Source organism: Meriones unguiculatus, chromosome 11 (assembly GCF_030254825.1).
Source record: "Meriones unguiculatus strain TT.TT164.6M chromosome 11, Bangor_MerUng_6.1, whole genome shotgun sequence".
NCBI classification, from domain to species: Eukaryota; Metazoa; Chordata; class Mammalia; order Rodentia; family Muridae; genus Meriones; species Meriones unguiculatus.
Genome location: NC_083359.1, coordinates 76,513,681 through 76,537,767, shown reverse-complemented (window position 1 = coordinate 76,537,767; position 24,087 = coordinate 76,513,681). Strand labels below are relative to the sequence as shown.

At 45.1% G+C, this 24,087-nt stretch overlaps 1 protein-coding gene across 1 annotated transcript in view; it reads right to left on the bottom strand.

Moving 5' to 3' along the window:
• The window catches only part of Stx6 (syntaxin 6), a 41,225-nt gene extending 18,699 nt beyond the window's left edge, over nt 1-22,526 (bottom strand). The window contains exons 1-3 of the mRNA XM_021660562.2: nt 22,280-22,526; nt 8,621-8,790; nt 6,708-6,802 (exon numbers count right to left, since the gene is read on the bottom strand). Of these exons, the coding sequence (XP_021516237.1) occupies nt 6,708-6,802; nt 8,621-8,790; nt 22,280-22,314 (300 nt within the window). The 5' untranslated portion in view covers nt 22,315-22,526. The remainder of the gene's footprint in view (nt 1-6,707; nt 6,803-8,620; nt 8,791-22,279) is intronic.
• Between the last annotated feature and the right edge of the window lie 1,561 nt (nt 22,527-24,087).

Genomic DNA, 24,087 nt, shown 5'->3' with positions numbered 1-24,087 from the left:
GAGATAATTTTTGTATGGAACAGTTTAAGAATATTTACTTAAATGAATTTTAAATGAATATTTTATATGGAACAGTTCGAGAATATTCACCGCCTTGGCCCCATTAATAGCAATATTTAAATAAATTAACTAAAACAGATGTGTAAAAAAAATTCTGTGGTGTCATCTATACTATAAAAGTAGAAATAAGGACTGTGTCTGCGTAAGGGGGAGAGAGCTTACGGGAAACCCTCACACTACAGCACTAAGGCCAGACACCGTGTTTACCAGGCTTCTTTCTGAGAGCAGCCGGTATACACCTGAGCATGCACATGAATGATCATGCATGGAAAGACGCACTTGACCACTGGTGATCAAATCAAAGCTAGAGGCACTTTCCCAATCAGACCAGGAAAAGCAAACTGAGTTCAAGCCTCAGCGATTCTTTGAAGATAACTGGGCTAAGTCGGGCAGCTCGCTAAATTTCTGTTTCTCCTCTACATTTGCAATAGTGTCTCCCAGGGCCATTGTGGTGATGAACAGTGGCCCCTGAAATGGACACTACCATCATATAAGCAGCCACTGGAAAAGATTATCAGAATTTGCTTCTGTCCAACACAGTGGCCACGCTAGCCATAGTTCCTGATCACTTCAATCAAGGTCAGTACCGTATTTTAATTAACTAAAATGTAAATTCAGTTACTGCTAAACTCTTGTAAGCATACTCAGACAAAACTGGGTTTCTAAATCTACTTTTCAATTGCAAGCTTTATAAAGTTTAAATGATGTCCAAGTTATTTTCAATAAAACATCACCCCTAAACTTAAAATTAAAAATTTTTAGTATAACAAGCTAAAAAACTTTAACCTCTAATATTTCTTACAGTGGTTAAATATTCAAATGATAATATTTTAGATTTATTTATTATGTATACAATGTGTGTATACAATGCAGGCATGTATACCTGCATGCCAGAAGAAGGTACCAGATCTCACTATAGATGGTTGTGAGCCATCATTTGGTTGCTGGGAATTGAACTCAAGACCTCTGGAAGAGCAGCCAGTGCTCTTAACTGCTGAGCCATCTCTCCAGCCCCAAACTTACTTTTTTTAATGTGACTACTAGGTATAAATGGTTCACACTATTTCAATGGACAGGGCTGTTTTACACACATGTATATTATTTGTTTTGAGGCAGTTTTCACTATGTAGCCCAGGTTGATCTTGAACTCATGATCCTCCTGCCTCTGTATCCCAAGTGCTAAGATACCAGGTCCAAGTCACAATGCACCCTCCTCCCTCTTTTCCTACTCTCCTCTCTCCCTGATATGTCTGGGGATTTAACCCAGGACGGTATGCATGCTAGGTAACACTCTGCAGCAAAGCTCTTCATGGAAAAAAATTACAGGATATCATATCATTTTTAAGAGTTTGCATTCCAACACCTAGAAAGCAGTCAGGAAATTCTTTTAAAAATATATATTTACTTACTTATATATTTAATGTGTATGGATGTTTATCTGAGCACCACACATGTGGCTGGTGCCTGTGGAAACCAGAAGGGGTATCAGATCTCCCGGGACTGGAGTAACAGAGAGCTGGGAGTCACCAGGTAGGTGCTGGGAATCTGAGCTCCTGTCCTCTGGAAGAGCAGCCAGTGCCCTAAACCACCGAACCATTCTGCCAGCCCCAGAAAACGATTATTGCTAGAGAGTAAATTACAGAATGGAGAGCAGTTTCAACTTTCAAGCAGAATTATTTATATTTAAAGCACAGCAAGCAGAGAGTATTCTTAATGGTTTAACCTGTACCTGATTGACAAAAGGTTTCCAGCTATGAATCAAAAGGAAACTGTAACACAGTGTTGGATCAGGGAATACTTTTGAGTTATAGGTTGTTTTTCTCCTCTTGTAAAAAAAGCTACTCTAATTTTCTTTAATCAAAATGTAATAGACGAATAAAATATGCTTTTTAATCTCAGATTTTTAAAGCTTTCATTTGATAAGAGGGAGGGAACGTGTCTATATCTGTATGTGGGCAGGTGTGCGTGCGTGCGTGCGATGGCCATGCCTTCTTAGCAGCTGTGTGGTGTGCATCTTATACGTGCTCGGTGCTGCAGAGGAGCACAGCTTTCGTGTGTGGATGGCAGTTTATCTCTGTAGGCTGGTCACCAGACACCACACAGCAGATCACCTTCACACTGGGGTAATTTTAAGCTGTGTTACTAAACAGTTTTAAACATCTTGTAGCAATCTATCATGCCAAAAACATAATTACTCATCCTCTTTCTAACGCATGAAGCTTAGGATCAGCAGTTAGTCCCAATAAAACATGATCCATCTGCCAAAAGAACAACAAATGTCCTGGTTATTTATGCTCCTGTTTTCACGTCGACTGTTTCCAAGCTGAATGAATGAGACACTGTCGATTCTAGCGCTTCCCGGATCCCAGGCCCCCTGTCCTAACGTTATCTGTATAGCCATGCTTATCTTAGCTGTTTAGACTAACCAAAGTCATGTCTGCTCTAACGGATGGCAAACAGTTCTTGGGCTGAAATAAACTGTGGATTGTTGGGTGCAGGTACAGTTCTGATTTTCCTTCCAAAGGTAACATCAGAGAAGGTTAGGAAGGGCCATTTCATTGACAAGACAGAGGCCCAAGGAGGCTTACTGACATGGTGAAATCTATTAAGGTCAGAGCTTTGCCTGCAGCTCAGGTTTCTTTGCGTCTTGTTCAATGACCTCCCAGAATATGCAGCAAAACTAAATGCACTATGATGCCAGCATAACTCAAAGTCACTTGAGGGATATCGCCAAAACCTTCCCCTGTGAGGCCTCTGTTGACGAGGTGACTCCATAATATAGACATAATTAGTTGGATATAGATGAGCCAGGATGCAGCTCAGTGCTAGGGCAGTTACCCTGCATGCATGGAGACCTGAGTTTGATTCTCCAGCACTACGCCAAAGGAAAAGAAACCAGGGGAAGAGGGACTATTTTACATAAAAACTGAAAATTTATAAAAATTTATTTAAAAATTATGAAAAATGTAGAAAAAAATAAAAATATTTTTTTCAACTAAAAATTACCATGAAAACTTAATAAAAACTGGACAAACTCAGCTGATGCTTAGAAACTCCTTAAACACGGGAAGGGTAGAAAGGGCATGGCCAATTAATTGTAATCAGGAAGTCACATCGGAGAAGGGTTATTGCTGTAGCTCAGTGCGCTTGTCCAGCATTCACAACTACCTCACGCAAAATCATACACGAGAAAGTTGCTTCTTCATGTAAAAGAAGAGAGTTATTATTTATCACTGGCTCCTCTGACTGATGAAGTGACACAATTAAATTAGCATATGCTCTTTTAAAAATAAAGTAGAAGGTTAGATGTGGTAGCATACACCTTTAATCCCAACACTTGGAAGGCAGAAGCTGGTGGATCTCTGAGTTCAAGGCCAGCCAAGTCTATACAGTGAGTTCTAGGGCAGCCAGGACTATATAATGAGACCCTGCCTCAAAAAAGCAAAAACAAACAAAATACAGGATAGTAACTTTCCTAAACCAGCACAGCTCCAAAAAGCATTCCAACTGCTCATCCTTATTTCCACAGATAAGCATAACTCTCACTCTCATCGAAGAAGCTTCTTTTGCAGCAGGGAGTAGCCATTACAGGAAGCTGCAACTGGTCAGAATGCAGACAACAACTGACCAGGGGGTGCCCAGTCCCAGTGGATAAAATCTCTAACACAACCCCACCAAAGAGGGGGTGGAAAGACTGTAAGACCAAGATGTCTATGAGATAACGTCTTCTGTAAATGACAAGGAAACACACCCATGAAATTAAAATAATACGGTCACCTAAACACAACCTGCACAATGACGACACCAGCTGACATCCTAATGTGGATGGGGACATGTCACAGGCTCCACTCATAGAGGGAGATCTACAGGTTATGCCTGGCTGCTGGGAGGGAGATCCAGTCTTTTGAGGGCACAAGCCCGGTGACAGGCTATCCAATCCCAGGTGGTCAGGCCTAAACAAATCTACACACAAACAACACTGAATGGAAACCACAGGTTGCATTTATATATTCATTTGTGTGTATGTGTATATATTTATAAAAATATTTGTGTGTGTATATGTGTAAACAATAATAATGAATAAAGAAGAGGTGACAAATTTGAGAGTAAGGGGGACAAAGGAGGAGTTGAAGTAGGAAGAGGGATGGGTAGAAATGATGTAGATACAGCACTTACACATAAAATAATAAAAAAAAAGAAACAGTGGGGCACTTCCATATGAAAGGTCAGTAAGACCAATGCTACCTAAGCCTGTGACTTAAAAGTACTTGTATCAAATCTGCCTCATCCTATTTCCCCAGTCTGTGAACTCTCCGTCCCTTCTCCAGTTTCTACCAAGAGCCAGGTATCTCTTCAGCTGAATACAGATCCTTAAGTCAACACGTACAATTTTTTTTTTTCAATCAAGGTGACTCTGTTGTTACTTCCTTCTTTTCTGTAAGACTTTCAATTAAAGTTATTAAAGCCAAGTCAGATGGAGTCTGGTATAATGACTCCATCTCTGGCAAATACTGATGGGGGAAAAGGGAGATAAATTAAAACAACACAGCTAGCCAGGCATGGTAGTACACGCCTGTTTCCCAGCACTCAGAAAGGCAGACGCAGGTGGATCTCTGTGAGTTCAAGGCCAGCCTGGTCCACAAAGCGAGTCTAGAACAGCCAAGGCTACAAAGAAACCCTGTCTCAAAAAAACCAATCGAACAAACCAAAAACACCAAACCTAACAGCATAGCTAAAAGTTCACACCGAGCAGTCAGTAGAAAGCATAGCTGGTGTGGTTGAGGTCTCAATCTCTGTAAAGTAAAATTCTGATGAACTACTATGATTTAAAATAATTCTAAGATGTACGTTTAACAGATTTTTCAAATATTAGGCCAGGCAGTGGTGGCACACACCTTTAATCCTAGCACTCGGGAGGCAGAGGCAGGTGGAACTCTGCTCTACAGAGAGTGTTCTAGGATAGCCAGAGCCACACAGAAAAATCCTATCTAGAAAAATACAATACAATATAATACAATACAATACAATACAATACAATACAATAAAAAGAAAAGAAAAAAAGAAATGAACTTTAGTATCTACTTCCAGTCATAGTTTAATTTTCAAAATACAGAGATCTTTCAATTCCAATTTTCAAAACTCATAAGTATCACATTACAGAAAGAATAAGTGCAATGATTAAAGAATATTTATTTTACAGCAGGGCACTGTGAAATATTAGGGTCAACAGTGGCATCCTTCAGAAAAACCATTTTGAAAAAAGGAAGGGAGAGAAGAAGAGAGCAGAGAAACAAGGGCAGGAGAGTGAGACGGTAGAAGCAGGGGTGAAGGAAGAGAAAGAAAATGAACTGTATTTAAGAAATAACTGAGGGCTGGAGACAGCTCAGCGTTAAGAGTACTTGTGGCTGTTCCACACAGCACAGATGCTCGTGGGCTCAGACAGACAGATGTGGTGGTGTATTTGAGAGGGTGAGGAAAGTGGACTTGGATAAGTCTGAGGCTAGTGTAGCCTATAGAAGGAGATCATGTCTAAATGAGAAAATAAAAATGATTGAGGGAATTAAACACAAAAGATGTCACCTAACAATGGGCTTAGCAGAGTGGCATTTACAACTGCCTGGAAAATCAGAATGTTGAATCTAAGCGCTCACTATCTCCAGAGGGCACCTGAAGCCAAAAAGGTTTCTACTCTATTACATGTGAGCTTATATATAAGCAATTTAGTCATAAGTACAGAGAAAGGCCACTACTGAGTGAAACAAGAAACAAGGATGTATAAATTCAATGATAATCTACCATTTGAGATCATTTCAAGAGGAAATCACATGATGAAAGTCTTTGGCAAACACAAGGCAAGGTTCCTGCCATATGTCAGCACTGGTTTGATCCCAAGTCTCTTTCTTCAAGGAAGTACATATGTTAATGGCAGCTGCTTCTCTTACATCTAGTTATGCTAATCAGACGACTTAGCCATATACTTTCAAAATACAAAATACAGCTGAATGACTCAAGATTTCACCTAAACTATATTTTCTCTTTTTTCCTTTACTAGTGGGTAGTAGTCTTAATAATTCAGTACTGAAGATGTGTCCACCCGACGGCTTGTTTCCACGTGCCATCCCTGGCCTGCCTGCTCTGGGTAATTCGGAGGCTGTTAGGCACTTGTATGCGGTGATAGTAAGAGCGTGGGTGTAGGAGCTCCAGAAGCAACTCAGATGGCGGAACGGCCACCAGCCAAACTGAGGAAGAGCCACTCTTCAACAATGCACACGACTTCCAGTCAATCAAAGAACCAAATGGCTTCTACAAGAGCCTTTTCTTTTGTCCAGACACAGAGCACATTAAGAGATATTTTTTACCACTGTTTCATAGAGATTTGAGACATGGGCAAGTAGGATCAGGCTATTAAAGTAACCTTCCAGCCAGCAATTTATTGTCTTGTTTTCCTTCTAGCAACCCCCACAAAAGTAAAAGCCCCCCCACCCCGCCCCCACCCCCATCATCAGAGAAGTTTTATATGGGGCACTGGCAATGAGTTCAGGCTGAAAGGTTGTTTCAGAGTCAACCTGCTAGGTTGTGACTGAGAGAGGGGTCTAAGAAGTGTGTCTGTCTCTTACACAGACAACCCCGAGAAGAGTGCTCCTTACCCGGACAATTTGCCGAGTACTTGTGATGAAGGCTTTTCTTATGCTCAATTCAGTTGCATCCAGGTTGAATTTTCTAGGATTTGCTTCGACTATGCGTGGGCCAACAAGTTAAGGAACAGCAACTGCATCACCAAAAAACCTGATGGCATACTGTTAAACCACAGGGCACTGAAACTCAAGGAACAGAACACCCAAACCCTGTGTTAACAACTTTCCCGAACACCCCTAAACTCTCTCCGACCACAGCTACGAGAAGATCCCTTGGCAGCAACAAAGGGATGACCTGGCAAGTTAAAAAAAGCCTCTGCTAGCTGGGCACAATGGAGCACACCTGGAATCCCAGCACTTGGGAAGAGGGAGGGGCTTGAGTTCCAGGTTAACTGTAGCTCAAAAAAATGAGGTGGGAAGGTCGCTGGGGTGAAAGGATGGGAGAGGGTGAGAGATGTAGGAAAAAGCTACGGCTTTTACAAATCTTTTAAACTGTCAATCAAAAGTCTTCCTTATGCCAACATGGGAACCCTCCTCCTCAACCTAAAGAGATCAAGTCTTTTTCAGGGAAGCTGCCTTTAAGCTCTCTATCCCCTGGCCTGGCTCAGTTGCCTTAGGTCAAATAACTAGAAAATCCTCGTGTTCTCTCTTCTCTCTTATAGCCTGTACGTTATCTGCATCATCATTTAGTATCTATTCCCAACCCTAACTCCATAAGGCCTGGTAGCTACGGTTTCTTTTGACCTAAGCTTAAAAAAACAAGAAAATGTTTGCTACACAACACTCAAGAAATGATTACTGAATGAATGATCAGTACCAAAACTTTTGTCCTGCTTCTCAGCTTCTTTGAGACAGGGAGACCAATCAAGGCTAGCCTAGACACTCCTAAGCTGGACACTCTCCTTAACCTAGCATTCTTTTGAAGAGGAAACTAAAGAACACAGAAGTTGACTAATATGGCCAAAGCCAGAGTTACTGCTGTGACACTGTATCAGAGAAGGAATTTCAATTCCGGCTCTGGCCCAGAGCTCCTAAGGCCTTTGGAGTCTTCAGATTCTCTATGATATAGATGACTGGTGACTCCACGGTTTCTCTGATCACAAAACAAACCAGCTCTATGGTTAGTGATATGAACTTCCAGCCACAGCTTGGAAGAGAAAGGGACTAAAGGTTGAGCTAATCACCAATGGTCAATGACCAATGATCAATAATGTTTCTGCAATGAAGCTTTCATAATCCTGAGGTGGACAGGGTTCCTGTGGAGCACCACAGAAGGGGGGCATTCCTGGAGACCACAAAATGCTCTTCTGCCTACCTTCCTCTGGGCATCTCTTCCACACAAGTCCCTGAGCAATGCATTTCCCTAAGCTCTACAAGCTTACTCTTGAAAGGTTTAACAAGCAGGAAGTGGGCTTGAAGCACAGGCCATAACCTGGGGTTTGCACCTGGCATCTGATGTGGGGGTTATGAATGCTACAGGAGCCCATGCTATCTCCAGGTAGATCATGTCAAAACAGTTGGGACACTCAGCTGGTGTCTGCTGCAGAACTGTTTGGTGTGTGAGGAAAATCTCCACACTGATATCTGAAGTATTCGTATTTTACTGTGTGAGGGGAAAAGTTTAGTTTTACTTTTACAATGGTGGAATGAGAAACCGAACACCAGCACACTGACTCCAGGGTCCAAAGTCATGATTACCCTCCTTCACTGCCTGGATAACACAGGACTCGCCATACACAGAAGAACAAGGCTGTCCTCCCTGAGATCACTGTGCAATGACTTCAAATGTGCCGTGGTACCAATGAGAGCCAGACCAGTCACTACAGAAGCCAGCCGCTCAACTAGGGCTCAAGACATCTGAATAACGCTTTGTTCTCTTGCCCATGCTCCCGAGGGCCTCGGCCCCAGACAACAGAGAAGGATATTGATGGTCTCGTCGAGGTCCTCCAGATCCCACTCTATGCTGCGTAGGTTGTTCCTCAGCTCGTTGGTGGTCCAGTCGATTTCCTCCCTTGTCGCAGCAGAGGGGCCCTGAAGGAGCTCCGTCCATCTCTGAAACAATCCTTGGGCAGTGTTGACTGCTTTCTGTACCTCTCTGCAGTCAAGGTAAAGGAAGAGGAGAGTCACCCACAACTAGCCCACGAAGGAGAGCAGGACTCAGGGCAACGCCACCACACACCATCCTCACAGCACCCTGACATCACCACCCTCACAACCCTGGCCCACTGGACAAGGCCCAAACAGCCTGGCTGTTGTGTTCCCAGCAGAGGCAGAACAAATTGGCCATTATTTAAGCAACTTTAACATCAAGTTTGTTTGAGGAAGACAGTTGTTTTGTTTTGTTTTTTCCTAAACAGACAATACTAAAGAACACAAAGAAGCAATCCTATAAATTAACTAGAGGGTCCTTCACCTTCATGTGGCTTTCCTTTGGTGTGAGAGTCAATTTTTCTTTTCTTGGGGTGGGAGGAGTGGAGGATTATTCTTCCATGGCTCGTGTTTTCAAGATTTAAAGTGTTTTGATCCGAGGCATTTTAAACCTAAAACCTCACTGGAATATTTGTAAACATTTCAGCTTTGCTAAATATCTGCTTCCCTAAATTCAGCAGCACTGTTTAAGAGACTGATATTTTTCTTGTTCAGTGTGGGTCTAGGCCCAAAAACACGACCATGCGGCATGCTTTCACAGAGGATATGGTTTAAAGGTTCTTCCAATGTTCCTCGCTATCACTGGGCTTAAATCCCATTTAACTACCGCACCAAACACTCAGTATGCAGGCTGGAAGAATTTGCACATACATGCCAAGGCCAGACAACAACCTTGGGGTTGCTGCTTAGCAGCTGTCTACTTTCGTTTTTTGAGACTGTTTCTCGCATTGGCCTGGTGCTCATTAATGAAGCTAGGCGGGATAGAGAACAAGCCTCAGGCATCTCCCTGTCTCTACCTAACCAATCTAGGATAACAGGCTGAAAAACAAAACAAAACAAAACAAAAAAAGGAGTTGCTACCAGAGGTCCTGGTGCTTACACAGCAAGCACTTTACAAAAAAAAAAAAAAAAAGTCTCCATAGCTCCGTCCATAACACAGCAAGCACTTTACAAAAAAAAAAAAAGTCTCCATAGCTCCGTCCATTATCCTAACTATAGTAACCGCCTACCTGTGAATTCACGCAATTATGCAGAAGCAGACAATAAAAGGGCAAATTTTATTAGAGGTAAAGTATAACCTTAAAAAAAAAAAAAAGAAAGAAAAGAAAAGCCAGGCATGGTGGTCCAGGCCTTTAATCCAGCACTTGGAGGCAGAGGCAGGCAGATCTCTGCGAGTTCTGGGTCAGCCTGGTCTACGTAGTAAGTTCGAGGACAGCCAGTGCTACATAGAGACCCTGTCTCAAAGTAAAAAAAATCAACAAAAAATCAACAAAGAAAAGTCTATTTGAGGGACAAGATTTTATTTTGTTTGCTTGTTTTTCTGAGTTTCGGTTGGTAAACCACTGTGAGTACAGCAAGGTGCAGTGATTTATAGGATCACCCACTACACCACTCGTCACCAGTGCAAGCGTCAACATAGTGAGAGGCACTGTTATGAAAAGAATGAGTAACAGACCCTCCCGAGGCTCATCACTGGAGCCTCTATGGTCGGAGACCACACTTTCAGGACTGCATGATCTCAGGGCTAGAAAGATGGCTCTGTGGTTGAGAGAGCTTGCTGCTCTTCCAGAGGACCTGAGTTCAGTTCCTGACACCCACAACAGGCTCCAGGAATCTGTGCTCTTCTGACCTCCTTGAGTATCTGAACATACACAGCAGACACACATACACATGATCAAAATGAAAGGAAGGAAGGAAGGAAGGAAGGAAGGGAAAGAGGGAAGAGAGGGACACTGCACGGCCTTCAGGAAACTTGGGTGATCGCATATAGAGTGGAGTAAGTCCCCAAGCGTGCCACAACTGAAGCAAGTCCCAAAGAAGCAGGAATCTGAAAAAGCTACAGGGCAATCTCAGAATAATGCCCAACACTCCCGGACCTGACCAGGGACTAAGTTTACTCAACACTAAAGACGTTGGTTTTAGAGAGCCCTGAGGTGATGGCTCACTCCGCTGGGAGAGAGAGGCAGGTGGGTCTCTGAGTTTGAGGCCAGCCCGGTCTAGAGAGCAAGTTTCAGGACAGCCAGAGCTACACACAGAGAAACCCCGTGTGAAAAAAACCAAAACAACAAGAACAACAACAACAAAATCTTGGTTTTAAATCAGGATTCATTTTTAGTCTTCATTTTAGAGTATAAACATAAGAAAGGTAAAATGACCATTATTTCACATTTCTAAGGCAGATTCTTTTCTAAGAGACCCAAAAGGGAGGTACCATCAGCAATGGGTCGGCCTTGCAAGAAAAACCAGAGCTCATAGTGTATCTGGGAACCCCAACCTAACAGTCCTGAAGAGGCCTGCTAGTGAATCAAACAGCGACCTGCTAGTGCCATTTTCCAGGCATGAATAAGTAACAGGGAATAATGTGGGTCACAACCAAGTTCTCTGATGGTTGTGGATTTTTTCAGTTTTGGGGTGGTGGTGTGTTTTGTAGTTGTTGTTGTCAAGACAGGGTCTCTCTGTGTAGCTCTGGCTATCCTGAAATTCTCTCTGTAGACCAGGCTGGCCTCAAACTCAGAGATTCACCAGCCTCTGCCTCCCAAGTGCTGGGATTAAAGGCGTGTGTCACCATGCCCAGCTGGTGGTGGGTTTTGAGAGTCTCACCATGTCGCCTAGGTTGACCTTAACTGGGTCAACCCTTGTGCCTCAGCTTCCTGAATGCTGAGTTATTGTAGGCACATGCAACTATGCCTTGCAGAGGTCTTTGGAAAACACTAGTAAGAATTTTCCAAAAACTTGAGATTTCCACATAGTCAAGAGCCACAAGCCACCTCTAATAATGCCCATAACCGAGCAGGACGCCTCTCCACTCAGAGCTGTGCACAAGCACCCCCACTAAACACTGAGGAGTTCTTAGCATTTCAACTAAGTCAGTTCCTAAAACTCAGCACACAACCCTGCCGCCCATCCACCTGCCATTGGGGAGCGAAAGGAGAAGTAAGTGCCCTTCTTCCCTCTCTCACTTCCTAGGAAAAGAAAGGCGGGGAGAGATTTCAGTCAAATCAGCTGATAGGGGCTGTCCAGGAAACTACCTCCTCTACACAGCCAGCCAGAGACTTTTCCAAGACAGGGTTTCTCTGCATAGCCCTGGATGCCCAGGAACTCACTCTGTAGTACAGACTAGACTCAAAGAGACCCGCCTGCCTCTGCCTCCCAAGCACTGGGATTAAGGGTGGAGTACCCCACTGTCCACATCTTTTTAAAATTTATTTATTTATGCATATGTATATTTTATTTATTTTATGTATACCCTGTCTTTATGGATACTAGAAGAGGGAATGAGATCACATTACAGATGTTGCGAGCTACTATGTGGCTGCTGGGAATTGGACTCAGGACCTCTCGAAGAGCAGCTGTATTCTTAAGTGTTCTTAACCAGTAACCATCTCTCCAACACAAGCACTTTCTTGAATTAGCAGCTGTGTCCAAAATCCTCCTTTACTTGACACTCCAGCTTAGCTATTTCTAGATTTTTTTTTCCCCTAACTATGCAATGGGAATTATAGAGCATATACAAGAGCACGATACACTTTGACTTCTTGGTAACAGTTGGCTCACCAACAGCTTTGGAAGCATGTCTGGCATTTCAACTAAAGCTCAGCAGCTATCTTCCTGAGATAGCTCTAGCTCCTCCAACAGAGAAGCCTCGATCAAGCACTGATGCAGTGACTACCTCTATGTGGGTCAGGCAAGCTTTCTACTCACATGCTTCCAAAAGTCAGTCTTGGGCACCATGTCAAGGGAACAAGGCACTGTGTTAGTAAGCCTGAAAACACAAATGTCACCCCCTTGCTGTCTGACAGCCTGTCAGATGCCCCAGACTGGACAAGCTCTCCTAATGCACAATCAACCCACAACATGACCACAGGACCACTGGTAACGCAGCACTTCCTTCCTGGTGAATGAATGAATGGACCTTTTCGAAAACAAACAAACAAACAAAAACTGGGAAAAGCCAACCAAACTTTCCAAACAGGAATCTTTTACCCTTTTTAAACAAAGCTGATAGCAACAGGACTAACCTTTTGAAGCTAACTCAACACTGACCCATTGCTATTGACTGTACAGCCTCTTCCATACAACATTCCAATCTGTCACACCATAGTAAAGGGTTCACCATCCCAAGCAACTAGCTTGCCAGGGCTACAAAGAATATTGCCAAGTGTCACCTCCTCCAAAAAAGATCACAAAGTTTTCTTTTCTTTTCTCTGTTTTTTTTTTTTTTTTTTTTTTTTGTTTGTCTTTGGTTTTGTTTTTTTTTTTGTTTTTGTTTTTTTTTGTTTTTCGAAACAGGGTTTCTCTATGTAGCCTTGGCTGTTCCTGGACTCATTTTGTAGACCAGGGTGGCCTGGAACTCACAGAGATCCGCCAGCCTCTGCCTCCCCGAGTGCTGGGATTACAGACGTGTATGCTTGGCCTGCAAAATTTTCTTAATATTTAAGTTTGCCAAGTACAGGCTGGATGTGGTGGCACACACCTTTAATCCCAGCACTTAGAGGGTAGAGGCAGGCAGATCTGAGTCTGAGGCCAACTTCGTCTAGCAAGAGCCTGCCTCAAAAAGGAAAAAAAAAAAAAAAGAAAAAAAAAAGAAAAGGAAACAAGGAGTATCTCAGCTAACAGCAACTGTCACACTTTGGATGTGGTTTGAGTGTGTCCCTAAGGGCTCATGCATGTTGGTGGCTTGGCCCTCAGTATGGCAGTGTAGAAGTGTTGAAAGCTTTAAGAGGAAGGTCCTAGCAGATGATTTAGGTCTCAAGGGACATGGCACTAAGACAGTTCTTATGGGCCTCCAGGTAGTTCCTAAAAAAAAAAAAAAAAAAAAGACAGAGTTTGACCCTTCCTCCTTGATTTCTGGCTTACTGCTTCATAGCGTCTGTTCCTCTCATATATGTCTGCATCGTGGTGCGAGACAGCCCAGAGCCTCTCTCTACAGGACCTAGTCTCAGACTCCCCATGAGCTGAGTAGATATCTTCCCTTCATGGGTATCCAGCATTGGTTATTGCCTTAGAACAACAGAAAAGGGGTTGTTTCTTAGTAGCTGCTCTTTGCCAGTGTTCTGCCTTTCTTCTTTGACTATGGAGACAGACCCTGAGTTGGCATCTGTTCCTTTCCTGTGCTTTCGCCAACAATTACTCCCCAACTTGCTGTAAAACGGTGTTTGTTGTGCTCACAGACTCTGCGTGTGAGTGAGCAGACACAACAGGGATGACCTGGCCAGGGTCCACACTGTCCCGGGTCTGAGGTGAAGAATGTTAAGAGCAGGGGACCACCAGTCACTTCTCAGCTCTCTGGGGTCTCTCCCCATCCCTCGGGTGGAGTGGCTTCAGTATAGATGACTTCCTGTCAGCTGAGGCACCCTGAGTGTGTTTCCTAAGCGAAGATGGCGCAGGAGGTAGATGATCTATGAGGGACCTCTGGGATCAGGGTCACCACTTCATTCCGTCCGTCAAGGTGGTGACAAAGGTCTGCCCGGATGTAACACAAGGGAATACAGTTGACTGACGTAAGTGAACACCCGCCTCCCACCGTAAGAAGCTGACAGACAATGCAGACACTGGTTCGGCCTGTGTCAGGGACAGCACCCACCCTACAAGTCTCCTTACAGAGAAGTTTCCGGTTCCACAACATTGGAAAGGCTACTAAAGGCACAGTTTCTGATCCAGAGGTGCAACCTCAAAGACTCAGGCTTCGAGCTGTGCAAGCCCCAGCATCCACCTCACTCACCCACCTCCCACGCTCCCCAAGCTGGCTCCTGCCCTGCTCCCCACACGCTTCATTCCACTGCCAACCTCGGACGAGCAAAGCTCTTTCCACTGCTTCACTTCCACACACACATCTTTTGCACTGAAGGAAAAATCAAAACACTCTTTACCTAGCCTTATTTCCAACCAAATCCAGTCAAACTCAGGAAAAAAAAAGTCTCTAATTATCCACAGTCATCTCCATTTTGACCCCTACTCACTGCCATGCATCCCTGACTTTGGCATGACTGTGACCAAGTCCTAGAGGGAACGAGGAAGGAAGGACTGGTTTCCGACTTAGGCTTTCAGAAGGTTCAGTCCATGGTCTCTTGGCCTCACATGCTGGGGCAGAACATGATGTCAGTGGGAGAGTGTGGCAGGGGGGAGCTGTTCATTCATGACAGGCAGTAGCCGAGAAAGTGAGGCAGGAACAAGATGCCCCCGGGGACACACACACAGAGTCCAGCTAGGTCCTCCCTCCTAAAGTTTTGAGAACCCCCAAACAACACCACAGCTGAGGCCCAGCCTGTGAACACACGTGCCTCTGGAGGTGTCACTTCATTCCCAAGCACAGCAGGCTGCTCCCACAATGCCCTGCGGTAGTTCTTACACCACTGACACCTAGGTAGGGCCAGGAGGGGGTCTGACTGGTCCTTACTCTCACTATTCTTGGCTCTGGACCCATCACACTTGTGTTCTTGGAACGGCTTGTGTTTCTTGCCCTTGTGCTTCTCTAGTGTACAGTTTTCTTTCTCCCACCTGATCCCCGTATCTATTCCTCAGTGGTCCCATACAGCTTTTGGGTGCTCACTGGCATTCACGGGTTTCCAGCTGTATTTCAACCCTAACCACTTACCCAGGGTTAACCCCTTTCCTTGTTAGCCACTAGAGACCACCACCTGGGGAGCACCTTGGGTGAGCCTACACTCACTCTGCTCCCTTTTGCCTCAGTGCTCCAGCATGCCAATCCAGGCTGTGACTGCTACACCAAGTGCTCTCGCTTGTGCCTATTTCCCCACTGAGCTCCCATGAGTCACTGTGAGCATCTCCAGGAAGGGCTTCCTTGTCATTCATTCCGAGCTGCTTCCCCTCGCTGTCTTATTATTCTGCGGGCAGAGGGTTAGACTGTCTTTTTCTGTATTTCCAGCCTGGTGCCTTACGCGCACAGCGTAAATGCTGGTACGCACTCTCTGCTGGTAATGTTGGGAGGTAGGGTGCTTCACAGAAGGCAACGCCTTCAGAGGGGCTCCACCCCACCCCGCCCGCCACCAAGTGGAGTAGACAGAACAGCCAGGAGTTACTTCTATGAGTTGTCACATGGTAAAGACAGTCAGATAATGGTGAATTCTGTCGCAGTCCAAAGAGAAAACGCTGAGGAATTACACAGGGGTCTCACAGCTAATAGTGAGCTGCAGGCTCACATTTAATCCATCTAATTTCACTGAGGACAGGTAGAACAGGGTCAAATTATGTTGATGCAAGACCTCATCTTGATGCTATTAAAGATTTTGGGAACTGGGAAGGAAGTGAAATTAGGGATTTAGGAATACTGGTTTGGTAATAGTGTTGGTTACATCAGTGTGGGAGAAATTAAAAAGGAGGCCTTGGAAAGCCCTGATTTAAGTGTGCAATGATCCACAGGAGGTCCTGTAAAGGTGGTCTGACATGCCCAGCATGTCTGGCGACAGTTCTCCTTCTCAGGGCAGGAGGGGACTAATCTGGTTCCTACTAGGTGATCTGTTCCAAGGTGTAGTCTCTTCATCACAGATAATTGTCCTCATCTTGTGGGTAGTCTGTCCTTCAACATCTGTCCTGCGACATCTGCCTTGCTGTCCTTGTACACCCAGAAGAGCAGTCAGTGCTTTGGTTTCTGTTTTGTTCTTCAGCCAAAGCAGTTTGTAAGTAACTTACACTTGTACATTTTGAATCTTAAACATGGTGGCCGGCTCCTTATCACAGGTCTGTTGCTGTTTTAGGCTGTTTTCAGGATTGTATTCCTCAGCATAATAGCTCATTCAGCCCACATCACAACAAAGCTTTTCATGAGTATTGCCAGAGTGTTTTAAGAGGCCTATTTTATTAGCCCTTTGCTAGTTCACAGATTCAGTACTAATTTCCTTGGTGCAAAAGTCCAGTATAGTAACGTAGTCAGGGTTTGATGAATTAATTCCGTCAAGTTTTTGCTTCTTTAGTCCCCCCCACCCCCGTTACCAAGCTTTCAGAATTAGCTTTTTTGAATTTACCACTTCTACTGAAACAAGACACCAAGAAAATCACAAAACTGAGCATGTTGCAATGCGGCCGTACAGTCATGTGTTGCTTGGTGAATGGGCTAACTTTCTAAGTTTCACTTGTATTTATTTTGTGTGCATGTGCGGGACATGCCACACTGGATGTCTGGAAGTCACTCTCTGCTTCCTGGGGGAGGCAGGGACTTCACCTACTGAGCTGTCTCACAGGCCCTGCTTTTGGTCTGTTTGTTTGTTTGGAGACAAAGTTTCACCATATTGCCCAAGATGGCCTGAAATCCAATATGCAGCTCAGGCTAACCTAAAAACCATGGTGGTCCTCTGGCCTCTGCCTCCCAAGTGCTGGCACTACAGGCACACACCAATCACATCTTGGTTAGGAAGTGGGTTTTGTCATTTGTTTTTGCTATCGTCCCTCACTGAAGTCAAGGAAGCCTGGGGGGGGGCGCTAAGATTAATTTATTTTATTTTATGTATATGAGTGCTGTGCTCCCATGAATGCCTGGTTCCCATGGAGGTCAGAAAAGAGTATCAAATCCCTTGGAACTAGAGTTATGAACAGTTGTGAGCTGCCAAGTGGGTAATGGGACTCAAACCCAGTTCCTCTTCAAGAACAAATACTCTTAACCCTTAAGTCATCTCTCCAGCCACCTGTAGGTAAGGTTTTTGTTTTGTTCTGTTATGAGAAGTTACTATTCACTAACTTAAAATCACCTTTTCAAGGGCGCAAACACAGATCTTGGAGTTCTATAAGAAAAGCAGATGTCAGGCTTTCAGAACTGAGATTAAATAGGTCTTGGTGGTGGAACGCTTTTCATACTCAAGCTCAAATGAATCTGAGGCAAGCCAAACTGACTGAACCATATCCCCAACCTCCCCACCCCCATCTCTTCAACTGTTACATGGGGGAAGGCCAGGAAATCTTGAACCTTCCTTGCAGGTCTAAAACCTCAGAGCTGACTTGGTGGAGGCTGTGCAGGATGAGAAGTGAAGGAGGGGGCAGTGACTCACACCTAGACAAGTTTCCAAACTTGGGAAGTGGTGGCCCTGCTGGCTGCCGTAGGAGTTGGAGAAGGAAGCGGGCTTTCTTTTCAGTCTGCCTTTGCTTGCTTGTTTGAATACCTGTTTTTCTTGTAGGAGATGTGATGATGCTTGGTTTTAGCAACTGGAATGTTCTGTAGGTGGCTAACAAGGAAAGGGTTAACCCTGGGTAAGTGGTTAGGGTTGAAATACAGCTGGAAACCCGTGAACGCAGGTGAGCACCCAAAAGCTGTAAAGGACCACTGAGGAATAGATACGGGGATCAGGTGGGAGAAAGAAAACTGTACACTAGAGAAGCACAAGGGCAAGAAACACAAGCCGTTCCAAGAACACAAGTGTGATGGGTCCAGAGCCAAGAATAGTGAGAGTAAGGACCAGTCAGACCCCCTCCTGACCCTACCTGGGTGTCAGTGGTATGAGAACTACGGCAGGGCATTGTGGGAGCAGCCTGCTGTGCTTGGGAATGAAGTGACACCTCCAGAGGCACGTGTGTTCACAGGCTGGGCCTCAGCTGTGGTGTTGTTTGGGGGTTCTCAAAACTTTAGGAGGGAGGACCTAGCTGGACTCTGTGTGTGTGTCCCCGGGGGCATCTTGTTCCTGCCTCACTTTCTCGGCTACTGCCTGTCATGAATGAACAGCTCCCCCCTGCCACACTCTCCCACTGACATCATGTTCTGCCCCAGCATGTGAGGCCAAGAGACCATGGACTGAACCTTCTGAAAGCCTAAGTCGGAAACCAGTCCTTCCTCCCTCGTTCCCTCTAGGACTTGGTCACAGTCATGCCAAAGTCAGGGATGCATGGCAGTGAGTAGGGGTCAAAATGGAGATGACTGTAGATAATTAAGCAGAGACTTTCTTCTGAATTTGGCTGAACTTAGGTTGGCAGTAAGGTAATGGAAGCAATGTTCTGATCTTTCATTTTATTCCTTAGGCAACAGGCAGCCATTAGGCAGTATTAAGTAGGTCACACCTTCTTACATCTGCTTGGGCCTTGAAGACTCTATTTTGGTCTCCAATGTGAAATTCACATGTGACTATTCAGGAATAACCAAGGCCCTTAAACGTAGTGTCACTGAGGAACTTAAATTTAATTATTTTAAACACTGATATGCAATTTGGTTGTCAAAAACTGGTATATTTGGAGCTATTAGGGCATGTGGATTTCTCTCTCTCCCTTCTTCTTTGAGATAGCATTCCATGTAGCCCAGGCTAACCTCAAACTCATTATGAGGCTAGCTGCTGAACACCTGTTCCTTCTGCCTCTCACTTCCAGACGCTATAACTACAGGTATTCCCTATCACCCCAGACTTTGAATATTTCTTTTGAACTCTAAGTTCAATGAACTCTAAATATAGAACAATATATTCAAAAGTTTAACATTCAAATTAAAATAAGATAGAAGTTTAAAATAATAAATTTTGAAGACAATACAAGTCTCTTTAATTGCACGTTGAAGCCAAGTGCATGCCCCTAATGTCAGCACTCATGAGGCCGAGGAATGACTTCTGAGTTTAAGGCTAGCCTGGGCTACACCGCAAGTGCAGGCCAGCAAGTTCTACATAACATGACCCTATCTCAAAAACAAACAAACAAACAAACTAACTAACTAAAAACTCACAGCTAGCAGTAATATTTTGAATCTACTAAAAAGACATTAAATCACCTTCACTTCTTTTTAATGCAACTACTAAAAAATTAAAATGATAATGCATGTTCATAATTCCAGCAATCAGAGGGTAGAGACAGGCTCAGACGTTCAAGGCCCGATTGGGATACATGAGACTTGGCCACAAAAGGAAAGGAGGAAGGAAGAGACGAAAGAAGGGAGGGAGAGAGGGAGAAAGAAAAGGAAAGGAAAGAGCTTACATTATATTTCTGCTGAACAGTTTTTTGTTTGTTTATTTGTTTGTTTGTTTTTAAAAGACAGTGTTTCTCTGTGTAACCCTGGCTGTCCTGCAACTCACTCTGTAAACCACCCTGGAATTCAGAGATCCACCTGCCTCTGCCTCCTGAGTGATGGGATTAAAGACATTTGTCACCACCTCCTGCTTCTGCTAGACAGTTTTAAGCAAATACATCAAAAGGCAGAAGAAAGAAAATGGGAGTAGGAGCACTCAATTCTCTTTCCTAAGCCTCTACACAGAAGAGAGAGAAGCCTAAAGTGTCTGAATTCTGCTACCCTCAAAACACCCCTGTTTCTGTAGCTTTTCCTGCCATAACAATTCCTAAGGCACCGTCTGAGGTGCTCATCATCTGTGGAAAGCACGTCTCCACTTATGGACCACTGTCATTTCTACTTAATTCTGACATGATTTATTGCACTGATTACACTAGCAGCACCTTAAGGGTCACAGTTGAGACATCTTTACCTTTTCTACATTGTGATGAATTTTTATCTAGTTTTTTAAACTTCTCCATCTCGTGTGTGTGTGTGTGTGTGTGTGTGTGTGTGTGTGTGTGTAAGTTCCCACATGAGGAGGTCAGAGGACAACAAGCAGGACTGCTTCTGCTATGTGGATTCTGTGGATCAAACTCAGGTCATCAGGCCTGGCTACATGTGCTCCTATCTCCCAAGATATCTCAGTGGCCTTCAATACTGTTAAACAGATATGCATAAACATGCTATCCCACATCTGGAAACACCGATGTGGCTGCCTTGTTTTTTCTATTGCAACAAGTGACCTATGACAGTGTTCTAATAAGCAGGTGCTGGTAGACTCCAGGGGTGGAATATCAATATGCCCGAGCGAGGAAGAATTTTCAAAAAAATTCACTCAAAGGCCAACAAAATTTTTCTGGTTATCTCTGACATCTATTCACCGCCAGAGACAACTTTTGAAACTTGGGTGCTAAAAACTTCAATTCTGGGGCTGGTGGGATGGCTCAGCAAACAAAGGTGCCTACTGCCACGCCTAAAATTCTAGTGTTAGATCCCTAAAAAGGGACTATCCTGAATGTTGTCCTCTGACTTCCATATGTGTGCCATGGCACTCACATCCGCCCCCACACAAAATAAATTAAAACAAAAACAAAAACAAAAACCTTCCATTCACGGGAAAGTATACAACTCTAAATTAAAAAAGCAAAAACAAAGCAAAACAAAACAAACCAAACAAAAACAACCAACAACTAAAAACCTAAAATCAATTCCGTAATGAATAACACGTTTTCCAAGCACGTAAATTTTACTGTTAAATCTATACCTTCCTATTCTCCCATCTAAATTAAGGCAAAACGAAAGAAAAACCCTCTTAAGGAAACGTACTCCCGGTCTTAGTCGGGTGCTTGTGGTGGGGCCTTTAATCCCAAGCAGAGGCAGGCAGATCTCGAGGCCAGCCTGGTCTACAGAGTGAGTTCCCGGGCAGCCAAGGCTACACAGAGAAACTTTGTCTCGGAAAGTCCTCCGCGCCTCCCCCCCAAAAAAAAGCAGTCATAATATATTTGACTGTACACACCTTGGTTAACAAAGCATCTCATCTAAAATAACATTTACATTTTCTCAGGACCCTTAAATACAGAAACAAACACCCACACAACTGGTCAGCTTTTACTACTACACCAATAAGACGCAAGTGGCAGCTAGTAAACAGCAAGGAACACTTCATAGTCAGGAGAGCAGAGCTCATCCTGTCTTGACTTTACAGAACTCAGATTTTTGACATTTCTCTGATATTCGAAGCACAAAGCTGACATGTTATTAGAAGTAGGTTGCGACATCGTAATTGCTCTTTCTTGCATTTGTGTAATGGCTACAAAGTTGATACAACAAAGTGCAATTGATGTTTCCATCTCCCAACAGACAATCAAAGATGGAGTCAGAACAGCTCCGTCTCAAAAAGAGGGCGGTTGGCTTCTGAAAGGCAGAACGCGAAGTGAGGGAAACCTGTCAAATAACCGGGACGAAACCAAGGAGTTCAAAAGAAACACTCATTTCCTTCGATACGGTGGGAAAATCCCGGTGGCTCACAGAAAGCCTTGGAAAGTTTGGTTTGGCTGACTGCACATTGTTTTCCTTCCAACATCAGCACCGGGCCCGGAGGACCTCTCTTCCCCGGGGAAAGCGCGCGTCCTCCCGCACCCGGCTCCCGCACCGGCTGGACGCCACCGGGCGGGCCGAGGGTGGCCGTCCCGGGCTAGCTCCCCGACTCCACAATGGAGCTCGCCCCCGCGCACGCCCACTCCAGGAGGGCCATTTCCCATTTCCTGCCCAGATGCTGTCCGCCCGCTCCAGCACGTCGCTCCCCACCTGCGGCGCGCGACCCCGAGGAAGTGGGGGTGCGGGCCGAAAGCGGGATCGCGGGGGCCCAGCCACGGACGACGCACGGCGTCCGGGCGCAGCGGCTGTGCCGCCCTGCCTCGATTTCCCTCCCTTCCCCCAGCGGCGGGAGTCCTCGGCGCACACTCACCCTTTCACCACAAAGAAGGGGTCCTCCATGGACATGGCGCCCGGCCTGGCAGCCCGAGCCCTTCCTGAGGTCTCCCACGGCCAGCGCCTCGGCCGGGGCGACCCGGAGTAGCGGTGCGCGCAGACCCGGGTGCCCGACGGCCGTCGACCCAGCACTCGGTCAGCGCCGTGGGCCGAATCCCACTCCAAGCCGGCCCCCACGACAGCCTCCTCCCCCGGCACCTCCGGCTCCTGGCCCCGCCCCCAGGACCTCGTCACGACCAATCATGACCGCGTACCGCAGCTTCACTTCCGCACTCACGCTCACGTGACTCCGATCTCCCAGGCCCTTGCGCCGTAGAGGGGCGGGTCCTACGCGAGCTTCACTAGACCCGAGAGGCGGAGCTCTGGGTGATGGGGGAGGTCTTCTGCATCTGGTGGGAGAAGGCAATGAGGATTTTAAGAAAGTAGTTGCTGAGACACGGACAGATTTGCATAGGCCTTTTACCTTTCCTCTACTTTTAATACTTGCTTTTAACGCCATGTGATCTACATAACCATCTCATCCACGACTTGCACTAAAGGATTCTCAAATAATCTGATTGTGGTAAGGTCTTACGTCATGTAGTGTGTAAAGACTGTATAAACATCTTTATCAATATTCTTCTGGAGGATGATCTTACTGTTTCTATTTTGTTAGAGGCTTCATTCTCTCCTGCACAAGGTCACACAACCCAGACATCACAGAACAACACATCCTGGCCACTTTCCCCAAAATGTATTATCTTTTGAAGTTCATTCTGAAAATGAACTTCCCAGCAGAGAGTTGAAGGGCAAAGAAGGAGCCAGGCAAAGTAACTTCCTTTCAACTATGATTCCAAAATGTCCAGAGAGCATTTTATCTGGCACGCTTAGTGAAATGGAATATTAGACACACTATGTAGCTTTCATGAATGAGGGCTGTGACCTTTCACTGCTGATAGCCACTGAGCTATCTCACAGAGAGGTAATTACTGTTATTTATTATCTTCGTTTTATGAATGAGCTGCGACTCTGGGAGGTTTAGTGACTTGCCCAAAGTCTCTAGTCTCCTTGGAGCTTGCATCAAACTAATTCCTTTTGAACCTGCAGTCCCTCTTTGGAATGTAAATGAGCCAGGTGGTGGTGGCACACACCTTTAATCCCAGCACTCAGGGGACAAAGGCAGGTGGATCTCTGTGAGTTTGAGACCAGTCTGGTCTATAGAGCTAGTTCTAGGACAGCCAAGGCTACGAAGAGAAACCCTGTCTTGGGAGCGGAGGGAGATATAAACTCTGAGGCCCCGAAAATCAGGGACCCCTGAAGGAAGCTGTTGCCCCGAGGAAAGCAAGAGAGAATGAAGCGGAAGAAATGAACCTGATGTTTCCCAAGGAAAACAAACACATAGTACCTGGGTGTGATGGAGGAGGGGGTGAAGAGAGAAAAGAGAAGTGGGAGTCGAAGACGCCAAGCTTCTCTGAACTCTTGAGGGAGCGGTGGTTAGCAGATGTGGAGAAGGGGCACTGCTGGGAGAGCTGCAGGCTTTGGTTACCTGCATTCTGAGACGGGGAGATAAAAATGTTCGTTTGACAGGGATGTGTAAGTGCAAGGGCAGATGAGCCCAGGAATTACAAGAGACACCTGGAGCCCGATGCTTGCGTTTCAAACCTCGGCTCTGCTACTTCCGGCAGCCGTGTTCAAGCAATTGTCCCAATTGTCCCCTGCCCTTACTGTGGCTGGATACCATAGCAACATCTTTCTCCTACAGTGTACAAGGCTTAGGACAAAGCCTAGCACACCTGAGCTTTTTCC